The sequence below is a fragment of the Anopheles funestus genome, chromosome 2RL (genome assembly GCF_943734845.2).
Source record: "Anopheles funestus chromosome 2RL, idAnoFuneDA-416_04, whole genome shotgun sequence".
Taxonomy (NCBI): Eukaryota; Metazoa; Arthropoda; class Insecta; order Diptera; family Culicidae; genus Anopheles; species Anopheles funestus.
In genome coordinates this window covers 84,733,308-84,748,407 of record NC_064598.1, presented here as the reverse complement: position 1 = coordinate 84,748,407, position 15,100 = coordinate 84,733,308, and the positions used below count along the sequence as shown (strand labels likewise).

The 15,100-nt window shown below is 42.2% G+C and overlaps 4 protein-coding genes across 11 annotated transcripts in view; 2 read left to right on the top strand and 2 right to left on the bottom strand.

Moving 5' to 3' along the window:
* The window catches only part of LOC125764468 (sodium- and chloride-dependent GABA transporter ine), a 31,603-nt gene extending 25,484 nt beyond the window's left edge, over positions 1-6,119 (top strand). For all 8 annotated transcript variants that reach the window (XM_049428765.1, XM_049428760.1, XM_049428764.1 and 5 more), the window contains 6 exons: positions 3,529-3,751; positions 3,818-4,085; positions 4,151-4,492; positions 4,568-4,909; positions 4,978-5,154; positions 5,249-6,119. In XM_049428765.1, the coding sequence (XP_049284722.1) occupies positions 3,529-3,751; positions 3,818-4,085; positions 4,151-4,492; positions 4,568-4,909; positions 4,978-5,154; positions 5,249-5,551 (1,655 nt within the window). In that variant the 3' untranslated portion in view covers positions 5,552-6,119. The remainder of the gene's footprint in view (positions 1-3,528; positions 3,752-3,817; positions 4,086-4,150; positions 4,493-4,567; positions 4,910-4,977; positions 5,155-5,248) is intronic.
* Positions 6,120-6,167: 48 nt separating this feature from the next.
* On the bottom strand, positions 6,168-9,312 carry LOC125764506 (uncharacterized). Its single transcript, XM_049428846.1, has 2 exons — positions 7,661-9,312; positions 6,168-7,587 (listed from the first exon to the last, which is right to left on the bottom strand). Exons 1-2 carry the CDS (start codon positions 8,975-8,977, stop codon positions 7,576-7,578), a joined length of 1,329 nt encoding a protein of 442 aa, XP_049284803.1. The 5' UTR covers positions 8,978-9,312; the 3' UTR covers positions 6,168-7,575.
* A 113-nt stretch (positions 9,313-9,425) lies between these two features.
* LOC125764521 (uncharacterized) lies at positions 9,426-11,948 on the top strand. Its single transcript, XM_049428866.1, has 4 exons — positions 9,426-9,735; positions 9,901-10,413; positions 10,478-10,915; positions 10,987-11,948. Exons 1-4 carry the CDS (start codon positions 9,637-9,639, stop codon positions 11,113-11,115), a joined length of 1,179 nt encoding a protein of 392 aa, XP_049284823.1. The 5' UTR covers positions 9,426-9,636; the 3' UTR covers positions 11,116-11,948.
* A 295-nt stretch (positions 11,949-12,243) lies between these two features.
* LOC125764507 (solute carrier family 17 member 9) lies at positions 12,244-14,784 on the bottom strand. Its single transcript, XM_049428847.1, has 4 exons — positions 14,167-14,784; positions 13,310-14,090; positions 13,025-13,241; positions 12,244-12,958 (listed from the first exon to the last, which is right to left on the bottom strand). The coding sequence occupies exons 1-4, from the start codon at positions 14,232-14,234 to the stop codon at positions 12,711-12,713; spliced, it is 1,314 nt and encodes a 437-aa protein (XP_049284804.1). The 5' UTR covers positions 14,235-14,784; the 3' UTR covers positions 12,244-12,710.
* Positions 14,785-15,100: the final 316 nt, after the last annotated feature.

The window sequence follows — 15,100 nt, the reverse complement described above, 5'->3', positions numbered from 1 at the left end:
TTGAGAAAATGTAAAATTTTCCTCATTTTTGAGCAATGTAGCAAAATTTATGAATGTGATATATTTGAATGCGAATTTGTTGCAATAAGCTTCTTTTCACTCAAATAATGCTTTAAGTTAGAAAAAGAATAAAAAATCAGAAAAAAATTTTAAAAAAATTTTCAACTCGAAAATTTCATAAGGGGTACCCCTTGCCATTTTTTTGAGAAAATTTGGAAAAAAAATTAAATTGATTTATTTTAATGCCAATTGGTTCAAATAAGTTTCTTTTCACTCAAATAATGCTTTAAATTGAAAAAGATTGAAAAATTGTAATAAAATAACAAAAAAATCTATAAAATTGCCTATCACCTAGGCTCATTTTTGCACCAAGTTTTGCCTATAACTCGGTCGGTATTCAACGGATCGCCAATATTCACCTTGGTGTCGATAGATGGCACCAATGGCTACATTTTCTTCTTGGACGGCCATGCTCTCAGATGTCTGTGTCAGAAGTTATTCGAGGAACCAAGTTCCATACCCTGTTTGAGAAAATGTAAAATTGTTCTCATTTTTGCACCAAGTTTTGCCTATAACTCTGTCGATATCCAACGGATCGCCAATCTTTAACCTGTGGTCGATAGATGGCACCAATGGCTACATTTTCTTCTTGGACGGCCATGCCCTCAGATGTCTGTGTCAGAAGTTATTAGAGGAACCAAGTTCCATACCCTGTTTGAGAAAATGTAAAATTATCCTCATTTTTGCACCAAGTTTTGCCTATAACTCTGTCGATATCCGACGGATCGCCAATCTTTAACCTGTGGTCGATAGATGGCACCAATGGCTACATTTTCTTCTTGGACGGCCATGCCCTCAGATGTCTGTGTCAGAAGTTATTCGAGGAACCAAGTTCCATACCCTGTTTGAGAAAATGTAAAATTTTCCTCATTTTTGAGCAATGTAGCAAAATTTATGAATGTGATATATTTGAATGCGAATTTGTTGCAATAAGCTTCTTTTCACTCAAATAATGCTTTAAGTTAGAAAAAGAATAAAAAATCAGAAAAAAATTTTAAAAAAATTTTCAACTCGAAAATTTCATAAGGGGTACCCCTTGCCATTTTTTTGAGAAAATTTGGAAAAAAATTTAAATTGATTTATTTTAATGCCAATTGGTTCAAATAAGTTTCTTTTCACTCAAATAATGCTTTAAAATGAAAAAGATTGAAAAATTGTAATAAAATAACAAAAAAATCTATAAAATTGCCTATCACCTAGGCTCATATTTGCTCCAAGTTTTGCCTATAACTCGGTCGGTATTCAACGGATCGCCAATCTTCACCTTGTGGTCGATAGATGGCACCAATGGCTACATTTTCTTCTTGGACGGCCATGCTCTCAGATGTCTGTGTCAGAAGTTATTCGAGGAACCAAGTTCCATACCCTGTTTGAGAAAATGTAAAATTATCCTCATTTTTGAGCAATGTAGCAAAATTTATGAATGTGATATATTTGAATGCGAATTTGTTGCAATAAGCTTCTTTTCACTCAAATAATGCTTTAAGTTAGAAAAAGAATAAAAAATCAGAAAAAAATTTTAAAAAAATTTTCAACTCGAAAATTTCATAAGGGGTACCCCTTGCCATTTTTTTGAGAAAATTTGGAAAAAAATTTAAATTGATTTATTTTAATGCCAATTGGTTCAAATAAGTTTCTTTTCACTCAAATAATGCTTTAAAATGAAAAAGATTGAAAAATTGTAATAAAATAACAAAAAAATCTATAAAATTGCCTATCACCTAGGCTCATATTTGCTCCAAGTTTTGCCTATAACTCGGTCGGTATTCAACGGATCGCCAATCTTCACCTTGTGGTCGATAGATGGCACCAATGGCTACATTTTCTTCTTGGACGGCCATGCTCTCAGATGTCTGTGTCAGAAGTTATGTACAGAATACAAACAGAAGCTGTTTGAGAAAATGTAAAATTGTTCTCATTTTTGCACCAAGTTTTGCCTATAACTCTGTCGATATCCAACGGATCGCCAATCTTTAACCTGTGGTCGATAGATGGCACCAATGGCTACATTTTCTTCTTGGACGGTCATGCCCTCAGATGTCTGTGCCAGAAGTTATACGAGGAACCAAGTTCCATACCCTGTTTGAGAAAATGTAAAATTTTCCTCATTTTTGCACCAAGTTTTGCCTATAACTCTGTCGATATCCAACGGATCGCCAATCTTTAACCTGTGGTCGATAGATGGCACCAATGGCTACATTTTCTTCTTGGACGGCCATGCCCTCAGATGTCTGTGTCAGAAGTTATTCGAGGAACCAAGTTCCATACCCTGTTTGAGAAAATGTAAAATTTTCCTCATTTTTGAGCAATGTAGCAAAATTTATGAATGTGATATATTTGAATGCGAATTTGTTGCAATAAGCTTCTTTTCACTCAAATAATGCTTTAAGTTAGAAAAAGAATAAAAAATCAGAAAAAAATTTTAAAAAAATTTTCAACTCGAAAATTTCATAAGGGGTACCCCTTGCCATTTTTTTGAGAAAATTTGGAAAAAAATTTAAATTGATTTATTTTAATGCCAATTGGTTCAAATAAGTTTCTTTTCACTCAAATAATGCTTTAAAATGAAAAAGATTGAAAAATTGTAATAAAATAACAAAAAAATCTATAAAATTGCCTATCACCTAGGCTCATATTTGCTCCAAGTTTTGCCTATAACTCGGTCGGTATTCAACGGATCGCCAATCTTCACCTTGTGGTCGATAGATGGCACCAATGGCTACATTTTCTTCTTGGACGGCCATGCCCTCAGATGTCTGTGCCAGAAGTTATTAGAGGAACCAAGTTCCATACCCTGTTTGAGAAAATGTAAAATTTTACTCATTTTTGCATCAAGTTTTGCCTATAACTCTGTCGGTATCCAACGGATCGCCAATCTTTAACCTGTGGTCAATAGATGGCACCAATGGCTACATTTTCTTCTTGGACGGCCATGCCCTCAGATGACTGTGTCAGAATTTATTAGAGGAACCAAGTTTCATACCCTGTTTGAGAAAATGTAAAATTGTCTTCATTTTTGAGCAATGTAGTAAAATTTTTAAATGTGATATATTTGAATGCGAATTTGTTGCAATAAGTTTCTTTTCACTCAAATAATGCTTTAAATTAAAAAAAGAATAAAAAATCAGAAAAAAACAATTCAAAAAAATTTCAACTCGAAAATTTCATAAGGAGTACCCCTTGCCATTTTTTTGAGAAATTTTGCAAAAAAATTAAATTGATTTATTTTAATGCTAATCGGTTGCAATGTGCTTCTTTTCACTCAAGTAATGCTTTAAATAAAAAAAAGATTAATAAAAAAAGGAAAAAACTAAAAAAAAGCTATAAATTTGAAAATTTCCTAAGACTACAGCCTTAGCTTTTTTTTTGGGGAAATTTAGCAAAATTTATAAATTGATGCATCGTCCTTTTGAAAAAAAAACTGCTATTTAAAATATCTCTTCGTTATTTATCCGTCATCCTTCACAGGTACCGGTCTGGCGAGTGTGGTCGTTTCATTCCTAATGTCCACATACTACAGTGTGATCATAGCGTATGCAATCTACTACTTCTTCACTTCGTTCCGGCCGGAACTACCGTGGACGGACTGTTCGCACCGTTGGAACACACCCGACTGCTGGATACCGGAGCGCATGAAACACAATCTAACGCGCCCGGATATGTCCCGCACACCGACGGAGGAATTTTTCGAGTAAGTAGCAATATCTGGGTGCGGATCCTTACCATCCTTTCTTATCCTTGCTTCCGGTCTCCACAGAAATAAAGTTCTGCAAATTAGCCACGGTATTGAGTATCCGGGTGCGATGCGATGGGAGCTGGTAGCGTGCCTAGTTTGTGCCTGGATTCTGGTATACTTTGCCATCTGGAAGTCAATCAAATCGTCGGCAAAGGTGCGCTATCTTACGGCCACATTACCCTTTGTGCTGATCGTGGTATTTCTGGGACGCTCGTTAACTCTGGAAGGTGCAGACAAGGGACTCCACTATTTCTTCCGTCCAAATTGGGAAGAACTGGGAAGGGCTAATGTGAGTACAAGATGTTGTTGTATCAGGAGTGACAAGTGCTCTAATAATTGTCTTTCCACAACCAGGTTTGGATCAATGCAGCAGCACAGAATTTTAACTCGATCGGTATTGCGTTCGGTTCGATGATTTCGTTCGCAAGCTACAACAAGTACAACAATAATATCCTGCACGACACGCTGGCAGTGTCGTTCGTCAATGCCATCACGAGCTTGCTGGTTGGGATCTTTGCATTTGCCACGATCGGTAACATAGCGCTAGAGCAGAGCACTACCGTCGAGGACGTGATCAGCGGTGGGCCGGGATTGATCTTCGTCGTGTATCCACAGGCGTTAGCGAAAATGCCTGCCGCTCAGCTGTGGGCCGTGCTGTTCTTCTTTATGCTACTCTGTCTGGGATTGAATAGTCAGGTACGTGGGACATTGTGGTGAGAAAGATCGGATTAAGTATAAAGCAAAATATTTACATTCACACCTTTGCCACAGTTTGCCATCGTGGAAGTTGTGGTTACCTCGATTCAGGATGGATTTCCTCGATGGATCAAGCGAAAGCTCGTTTACCATGAGCTGCTGGTGCTGATCGTGTGCGTCGTATCATTCTTTGCCGGGTTGCCCAATCTCATACAGGGCGGAATATACTTCTTCCAGCTGATTGACCACTATGCGGCCTCGGTATCGATCATGTTTCTTGCATTCTTTGAGACGATCGCGATCGCGTGGTTCTACGGTATTAATCGACTGTCGAAAAACGTGAAGCAAATGACCGGACGCTATCCGTCGTTTTATTTACGTTTCTGTTTGCTGATCGCCGTTCCGTTGCTGTTGATCGTAAGTGATTAGAAGTAGGAGGAAAGCAAACCAAGATGAAGGTACTGACGGCTCTTATTACTTTCCAGTCCTTGTGGATATTCAGCTTGATCAACTATGAAGCCCCAACGTATCATAATGGAAAATATCATTATCCAGGCTGGGCGCATGGACTTGGATGGACAATAGCTTCCGCTTCTTTGGTTTGCATTCCATCGTATGCCGTGTATCAGATTGTTCGTGCCGAGGGCAACACACTTGGCGAGGTATGTAATTAAAGCGTGTTTTCGGTTTTGGATAAAAAAATCAATGGCAACGATGGGAGAATTATAAATGGAAACATTTTTGAATCTTCTGTAGAAACTGCTGAACACATTGAAGCCGAACATTTACGAGTGTAAGATATGTGGCGAACATCATTGCGATCATGACTTTCCCGAGGAAGAGCTGGGACCGGAAATGGCCATCGTTGAGTCAACATCCGGCGCTCCTCTAATACTGCAGCCACCTCCACCGGGACATATGCACTACACACAACAGCAGCAGCAGCAACAGCAGCAACAACAAAATACACTAGAAGAACCGATGCTGCGTAACACCACAACAGTTCCCACTAACAGTGGTCCACCGACATCAAACTCAAACGGTGATGAAACGCGATGATTCGGAACCGATCGTACGTAATGATTGATTTCGGTAGAGTGGAGCCAACCATACACAGTAACATTGAAGGTTGAAAACAAAATTTAAGCTAACGTTTAAGCATTACAAAAGCTACAATTGCAAAACCAACCCCACGTGCGGATAAAAGACAACTCAATAATATTAGTGCAATGTCACCAACTTAGTTACCATACCGAGCGTGATAGGAAGGAAGGCACCTAACCAATTTAGTGTAGTCGATACCGTTTACTAATACGAAAGAAAAGCAAAAGGCAGAGCGCTACATTGCCGCTGTTTACGTGTTCTTGGGAGCGAACGTTTAAATTCGTGTAGAGTGCCTGTGGCGTTAGTTTCATTACTAGTTTCTTTCCTAGCTGTTAATGCATCGTAGGCTCCAAGAGCTTGCTTTTCCGTCAACGGTTGCGTAGTGTTCGAAATCGTTCGTTTTGTGACAAACCGAGTTAGTCGAGGATCCGAAATTGGATGAATAAAAGCAGAAAGATGTACGATATTTGTAAAGCCTTGCTAGGTTCGTTTCTAAACTAAATAAAACTCGTGTACTAAAACAGATATTTTCGTGTTATATTTCTAATAGAAAAAGTGTGAAATTTAAATGTGTAATACGGATGTATTACGGAAGATTTAACTTTTCGGAAGGAGGCTTTGGTAGCCTAATAACAAAGACGGAAGGTATAACGGAAGAACGGAAGACAGAACGGAAGAACGGAAGAACGGAAGAACGGAAGATGTTGCTTGTACAACGATCCAATAACGAATATCTTTATTCAGCATGACAGTTGCGCAGCACACTGTCATGTCCAATGGTCATAATTCACTCTGACATTTCGAAAGCTCTTCACAATGATACCGGTTGCGGACCTGACACTACAGTATATTACAGCTCGGCGATCCTGACTTAGGATTGACCTCAATTCTACTTGACTACATACCTAATCATATTTACGTATTAGTGGCCCACTTCCTAAGCTTATCAACTTCTAGAACGCCATCATAGGCCATTTGTGTATGTTGACATCCCTCAACATCTCTAACGACATAGCGGTCATGAGGAAGAATTTTGTGAATTATATAAGGGCCGCGAAACCTACAGTTAAGCTTTTTGTTGACACCGCTTGTGTCTGTATATTTGATAGCTACTAGATCTCCTACGTTGAATTTAGGAGCTGGCTTGTTCCTATCGGCTAAGTATTGCTCATTTCGATTTTGCGATATTTCGATATTTTCCTGTGCTTCGGAACGGAGACGATTAAGGTCTCGACTAACGTCTTCTGTTTTGGACTCAAGAAATTCACGAGGTACATACAATTGGAGGGGATAGAGGGGAGACTGATGATAAACAAGACCATCTTGCAAGACGAATCCATTAACAGGACCGACTTCGAGTTTTCGTTTTAAAGAGTCAATGGAAGGATCTCTTGATTGAGCTACCTGAAGTTGAAAGTCAAGGTCTAATTCGCTAATTGCACCTACTGCTTCAGTTCGGCTTAATGCATCCACGTGAGCCATAGAAGTCTGATGAGTGAGATTGATCTTCATTTTATGATTTACTAACTGAGTGCATTGAATAGAATCGTCGAGATAATTTTCCTTAATGATTGGTAGGACAATAGCGGATTGCTTTGAAGATAATGTGGGGCCAACATCAGGCTCAATTTCTGATTCATAAACGTCAATAGCAGAAATTTCATTGGTTGCCACATCTAGTGAATCCTGGTTCTGGGTTTCAATTCCCCCCCGAGGGGGCTGCGTAAGAGAGACGTAATTCTTAGAGTACGTAAGACTGACGTTAAACGAAGGGAGTATATCTCTACCTATAATTATTGGCCAGGCCATAGAGTTCTCGGGTAATATAATAAATGAATGATTGAGGATCACCTCCTTAAATTTTATACGGCACGTTACTTGACCACGAGTATAAAGTCGGGAGTTCCCTAGGCCACGAAATCGAGAAAGGGCTAACGGAGCCAGGAGTCCAACTGGCACTATGGATTCATTTATAAAACTTACAGAACTACCTGTATCAAATAGAGATTGTATTCCTTTTACTACCACAACCGGTTTTCCTAACTTAAGAAAAGAAACACTCACCTCTTGTAATTCATCTAATGCCAGAGTTTCATTATCATCACCCGCAATACGAGCAATTGGATCCGGATGAGCAGCAGCATTCGCGACCTTCTTTGGGCAATTTTTGTAGTTATGCCCCATCTGGAAACACGTGAAGCATGCCCCCGGTGGTCGGTTGGGGCGAGAACAGGCACTCTTAAGATGTCCAAACTCCGAGCAGTTGTAACATCGAATGATGTTCTGCGTTGCTCCTCGATTGGTCGAAACAGGAACTTTCTCCGGAATTGAAGATGATGTCGTCGTCGGCTTGGGGACTCTTCTGGACCGAATAGTCTCGAATTTCTTAAGCATAGGCTTCAGATCTTCCACGTTGTTTGCCATGAATCGCATCCCAGCAGTAAGAGATGGGCTATCCAGACCATCAAGGATAATGTTGATCAATTCGGGTTCCGGGATGGGGGCTCGGCTGGCAATACGTTGCATATCCAACACATAACGTAAGGCGGTCTCCTTTGGGGAGAGACGACGGGATCGTAATTGTCGAAGAACGGCTTCAACCGTTGGCGGCACACTCAAGGTTGAGATGAGTTCTTCCTTTAACTGTTCCAGGGTAAGGGCACGAGATGACTGGGCAACGATAGCCGCAGATCCTTTAAGCAGCCGACGAGCATGAACAAATTTATCAGCATCCTTCACACGATGTAGGGAGAAAGTATAATCGAGGTCATCCAACCATTGGATGATACATCTGTCGTCGTCTCCCGTGAAGGGTTCGATTGTTTTATCGAGCTTTAAGTCAGCAATCGGTGGTGGAGCATATTCAGACTGGTGTTCCAAAGCCTGAATCTTACGGCGCAAATCCACTAACTCCAATTGTTGCTGCAATCTGCGAATTTCGTCATCGTAAGTAGCCTGGGTGCATTTGTTAGTCGGGTTACGTTCTTTGGCCGCACTATCAACACGCTCCGCTTCGGTAGCGTCCAACATGGCAGCACCGCTTGAAGCGTCCAAAATGGCGACATCACGCTTCGCGAGTATGGCACTCGAGGCGTCCAAAATGGCGGCATCGCGCTTCGCAAGTGTGGCACTCGAGGCGTCCAAAATGGCGGCATCGCGCTTCACGGGTGTAGCACTCGAAGCGTCCAAAATGGCGGACAGGCACGTGGTAGGAGCATCGGTCAAAGGCGCTTCGGAAGCTGGTTCCTCGTCTGGTATCGGTGTGGCGTCAATTCCCATAATTTCAGCAAACAATCTCCGGATCTGGGCAACGGTAGCGGAAGGGGGAACCGCAATCCCCGCATCCGACAGAACGCCCAACATTTCATCACGGCTGTGCATGATCTAAACCAAGATGACACGACGGCAGCACGGGGCGAATCCCACTTCTGAGATGTAATACGGATGTATTACGGAAGATTTAACTTTTCGGAAGGAGGCTTTGGTAGCCTAATAACAAAGACGGAAGGTATAACGGAAGAACGGAAGACAGAACGGAAGAACGGAAGAACGGAAGAACGGAAGATGTTGCTTGTACAACGATCCAATAACGAATATCTTTATTCAGCATGACAGTTGCGCAGCACACTGTCATGTCCAATGGTCATAATTCACTCTGACATTTCGAAAGCTCTTCACAATGATACCGGTTGCGGACCTGACACTACAGTATATTACAAATGATTGAATGAATGTAAAATGCCAGTTTTCAAAAATTTAGACAAATTGCGCCAAATCCCCGGTTGCATTACCACTGTGCAACTGTTTGACAATCATATGCGCGCTCTAGCGGAAATAAATCGAACTACAAAAGCGTCAACATAACCAGGTTAGCTCAATTGGCATTGTTTACATACATTTTCACTTGCAATTGCTTCTGCGAGCTCTTGTTCGGTGCGCGGATAACATTTTAGTCCGCTTTTTTGTGTTGGAAGTGAATTAACCGAGCGTTGCAGGTGAAGAAAACAAAACTAGCATCGATAGTCGAAGGGTGCCCTGTGATGGCTGCTGGATGCAGCAAGACGTTCACCTCTAAATACGAGGAAGAGCTGTATTACGATGTGGAGTATGAGGAGTTTTGTAAAACCTTTGAATTTTCCGTAAGTTACACATTCTTTTTGTAAAGCTACATTCGCTTAGTTTTGTCTGCTTGTTTGTCGCCCAAGAGCCGCCTCCCTCGAGAGAAGTTGGCATTCATTCCAACCCGTTTCGTACCGTGCGTTTGCGTAATCGGTCATTGTTTGTTGTGTGTATCTAATTGGCAGAACTCATCGACCTGTTGGATTTGCAATGGTTACTACGGACCGAACTATGAAGAGCCACTGTGCGGTACGTGCCATTCGTTCATTTTCCCCAACCATCCACAAGAGGAAGCCGAGGGACTGGCGACCGAGGTATCGGACGATGAAGATTCCGGCAATGATGAACCACCGGAAAATGGTTCGGAAGCAAAGGATCGTTCCGATGGCGATCAGGATTTCGATCACCTGGATAGACCCCGGCCGTCAGCACCGCGCAATGTAAACCAGTATCTCGAGATGCTCTCACAGCCACGGGAAGCGGATGAATCGGAACGGCAAATCTGTGCCCTGCCGGTCGAGGTGTTGCTGTCGATATTTTCCTACCTAGACGATCTGTCCCTGTGGAATGCAAGCGAGGTATGCAAGCAGTGGAAGCGGATACTGGAAGTGCACATTCCGCAGCAAATGTGGAAGAAGTACACCAAGGAACGGTGGCCACTATTTCAGCAGATATCAACCATTCCCAACTGGCTGCATGTAAGTGTTGGTTGGTTGTTTCCAAAATTGGTCAAATAATTGTTTGTTTTTTTTCGTCACCCAGATGTACGGTGCGCTGATGAATTCGTGCTTCTGTCGCACGTGTTTGATACAGATGGCACACAAGGCACCGATGCGTGGACGGGTGAATCACATCCGTGCGAATCGGCTTCGCAACGACATACGTTCGCTTGATCTCGACGCGACGGAAGGTATCGATGCAGTCGCACTGGACAATCAACTGTTTCACTGGCAGGCATCGATACTGGGACCGGCCGGTAGCCCGTACGAGGGTGGCAAATTTTTCCTTTACATCGTCATACCCTGCTCGTACCCGATGTTACCACCGCAGGTTCGATTTCTCACGAAAATTGTACACCCGAACGTGTCCCGCCATGGTGATGTCGGTATCGATATTATACAGCATAATTGGTCGCTGGCACTTACAATCTCAAAGTTACTCCTGTCCGTGCAGAGTCTGCTGACGGATCCATTTACACAGGTAAGGAACCAAGAAGGTTCTGGTGAAATAAATGTAATTAATTCTCTTTCCCTGTATTTTGTTCGGAACAGATTTGTATGGAACCAGAATTAGGTCGTATGTATGAGAACGATAGACCAAAGTTTGAAGCGCTCGCACGTCGTTGGACGTGGAAGTATGCCATGTACGAAGTGTTACCACCGGTCGAAGGTATCATATAGACACAAAGAAAAGCGGCGAGGAAAAAAAACGAACCAGTTCCATTGCATCCTTAGGTAGATAAGGGACAGAGATTAGTGTTCCCTACTGCAGCGGAATAGTTCTTACACTATAGACTACCACTTATCTATCGACAAACGTTGTAAATTTGTATACCCATGCTAAATGTAGGTTTTTTTTTGTTGGTTTTGAATAGTATTTACGTAGCGTGTGCTTTACTGTAATTTTCCATTAGTGTTGCTTTCGATGTGATCATTATTCAGAAGCAAATGTTTCTGAACGAAAAAAAAAATACGAAGACTTATGAACTTGTAGAGTTCATTGTTTGCGCTTATCTTACTATATTCTGTGTAAAGGAATACATTAGGTTACGTTCTAGCGTACATTCTACTGTGTAGTTGAGCGAACGCCATTTACACCATTTCTTACCGTACTCAACATCTTCAGTATACTGCTCAAATCAATAGCAAGCCATAAGCAACAGTTTGAAACAATTGCCTCCAACCAGCTTCATTGAAACTCCATGACAAACGGTGTTGCTCTGGGTCCAAGGTTTTTGTTTTACATTTGCATAATCATATGATTAGTGAACTTAATAATGAATTTACTAGAAAACAATGTCCCATTAGCACAAAGCCAGTAGTAACATACGATGATACGCAACGTCGTAAAGGCGATAAATTAGCGAGATATTCCTGAGCTTTTAAGAACTGTAAAGAAAAGGATATTTGTAACCTGTACTCGCAGAACGTGTGATGGACAGTTCCTCGTTCGTGTGTAAGAAATGGGCGACAAAACGCAAACGGATGTAAGAAATTAAATTATTTACGAGACAGGAGGCTCGTTGTGTAGCTACTGCAAAAAAAAACAGCTCTTTTTAGCTGCAACCTAACGTAATGAAACATACCGGCCAAAAGCGGGAGAATCTAAAAAAAAACAATACAGAAATCGCCAAACGGCACGGCATTGACGCGCATATTCGCATAAGTTTGATGTTATCACACGCATTAATTCGTATCCAACACTGTACCCGACGATTCCATTGAATGCCGTGTTTACGTGTGGGCGCATTTTTGATAATAAATAAAATTTAAGATGGTTTTCTCCCTCCCTCAAAAATGCAAGTAGCGGCTGTAAACGGCCCATCGGTACATCAATTAGTTTGTTTTATTTGTTCTAATATATTTGTTATGACAATATCTAACAGATTGCTGCTCGACGTAATTACGTTCGGTTTTAGCTACCTTTCCCGCCCCGTTTCGCGAGGAATGCGGTTGGGTTGGAAATCGATTCGATTCCATTCCAGCCTTAGCGAGCCCAAAAAGGAATGAAGCCATCGTTCGCTCTCTTAACACGCTCTCCGCGTTTTTCCTTCTGTCCCTTTTGGGTTCGACAGGATAATTAGACACATTCGGGTAGAGGGAAGGGACGTTTGGGAGAGTGTGGTTGGAAATAGAGCAAAAAGGGAATAAGATTTTTGTACACCTATAACTGTATCTGGTAGCGAAAAGTGTTTTTGATCTAGATTTCGTTTTTGGCTTCTAAGTTTCCATCCCAAAACGTCGGTTCCGGGTTTGGTTTTGAAAAACGAAAAGCTCTAAACAATCGTTTCAGCCGAGCCGAACACGGTAAATATGAGCCACCCGAACGTGTTGATGGCGGCTGCCGTACTGAATACGGCTGACCACGATTGCGTCAGTTCGAGTATGTGTCCGGCAAGATAGACGCCGAGAAAGCCCGGTATTGCACCGACCGTATTCATCAGTCCGAATACACTGCCCGAATGGCTCGGTGCAAGATCCTGTGGGTTCACCGTGACCGCATTGTTATGCAAACCAGAGAGACCTACAAATGGAACGCCATGCAGTTAGTGGGGAAGTTGGCAAACAAATAAACACTTATCACTCTTACCGATAATAATTGACATGCAGGTAAGTGCCATGTTAAAGTCCTGCGTACGGCACATAACAAAAAGGGCACAGTTTTGGCCCAAAAAACATAAGCTCTGGACAAGCTTGCGGATGCGCGTTAGTGACCACTGTTTGGCGAGCAGATGCTCGGTCAGTAACTTTCCCATGAAAGTGACCGGTGGAAGCGCTAGCCAAGGGATCATGTTTACCACCCAGCCCTAAGAAAAAAGGTAGACGAATGAACGATCATTTGTGGATAATAATTCTCCTGCCACGCCACACTTACCTTAGCATGTGGGAAGTTTTCGTGAAAGTACGTCGGTAGCCACGAGAGCAGCACGAAGAAACAGTTCATCTCACAGGCGTGTGCCAACACACAGGCCCAAAAGCTACTCCGCTCGAACAGACGCAACCACGGTACGGTTTCGGGCGTCCCGAGCTTCGTATACATTCGGCTCGGCATGGAAATGTTGATGATCCGGCTTCGATCCGATGCCATCGTGTAGTATCGCAGAAAGAGCGTCCACGACAGGCCCAAAAACCCAATCACCCGGAATGCGGTTGGCCAACCGAAGTAGTCGAGCAGAAACGAACCGACGATACCGGTCAGCAGCGTCCCGAGCGCTGACCCGGATGTGAGTATGCTAAAAAAGCTGGCCCGTTCGCAGGAGCTCAGATTTTGACTAGTGATGCTTATCATGCTGGGAAAATGGACACCCTGGCAGGCTCCGTTGATTATTCTAACGGTAACGATAAACGGGATAGAGTAGGACGCGAACAGTGTCGACGAGGTAATGATGTTTGGCATCCAGAAGGTAATAAGCGACCAACCGATGGCGGCCAGCAGTATCACCTTCTGGCCACCGAACTTATCGCTCAGATAGCCACCGAGCACCTGGGTCAGCGTGTAGCCCCAGAAGAACGAACTTAACACGGTGCCGGAATCGGTTTTGCTCCATTTGCGTTCGGCTGCTACGGCCGGTACAAGCAGTGGCATCGTGGTGCGGGTTGAGTAAAGCATACAGGTGCCCGTCAGCAGTGTTAAGAACCAGGTACGCTTTTCATTTCTGGAAAACAAACGGATAGGGTAGACTTTAGTTTGCACGGGAAGAATTATCATTGCTGCCGGGGGAAAAACATTACCTAGTCCATATACTTTGTCCATCGTTAAGATCGCGCAGAAAGGAATATTTTAGCTTTTCTTCCATCATTTGATACGTTCAGTTTGCCGCAGTAGAGTTTTCTCCCGCGCGCACTAGCTGCCCGCGCTGACGTGGTGCACTAGAGCTGGAACGTTGCTTGGGGTATCAACACAACAACGGCCACCCTTGCAGCCCTACACCACCGGAGCACTAGTTTCGTAGAAATCGACACGGTATGGGCATGTTGGCTAGTGGTGTTTGCTTGCTCTAGGTTCTGGTTGTGCTGTTTTTTACGTGATGTTTCAGTAGATCCGAAAGTGAAACTAATGTTTTCGTTTTTACTACTTTGCTCCCGAGTGGAAAGTAGGAAGATCGATGTAAATAAACAAGTTGTGACAGTGCGGAGGATTGCACTGCTAGCGCCATCTGCTGCATTTAAGTGCATACTAAAGAATGTCATCGGTAGATAAAGAACGATTTTGAAATGAGTGTTACATGCTGGTTTTGCAAATAATTACATATTTATCATCATGATTCCTCATTCGTGCAGTATAATGGAAACAAAATATTTTATATAAGTAAAACAGCTCCACAGGCAGTTTTCTCGTAAATATATCAACCTCAAATAGACACTTCAAATTGTTTTTTTTTCGCTAGTGCGTAGGAGAAGTGTAGGAGATACACATTTGAAAAAAAAATGTTTCTTATTGATCTTAAAATTTATTTAACACAAAGTGTGATTAACTTCTTCTTTAATATATCCAGGTATTGTTTAATATAAAAGCAAAACATTTACAAGAATATTATACAAAGATCTATGGGTAATCTAGACAATGTAACACATGGCATTTAATTAGTACCACGTGCTATATATCCACATGTAATCATTAGTCACAATTCAAAGGAAATAGATAAACTATTGATAGTAACTCCCC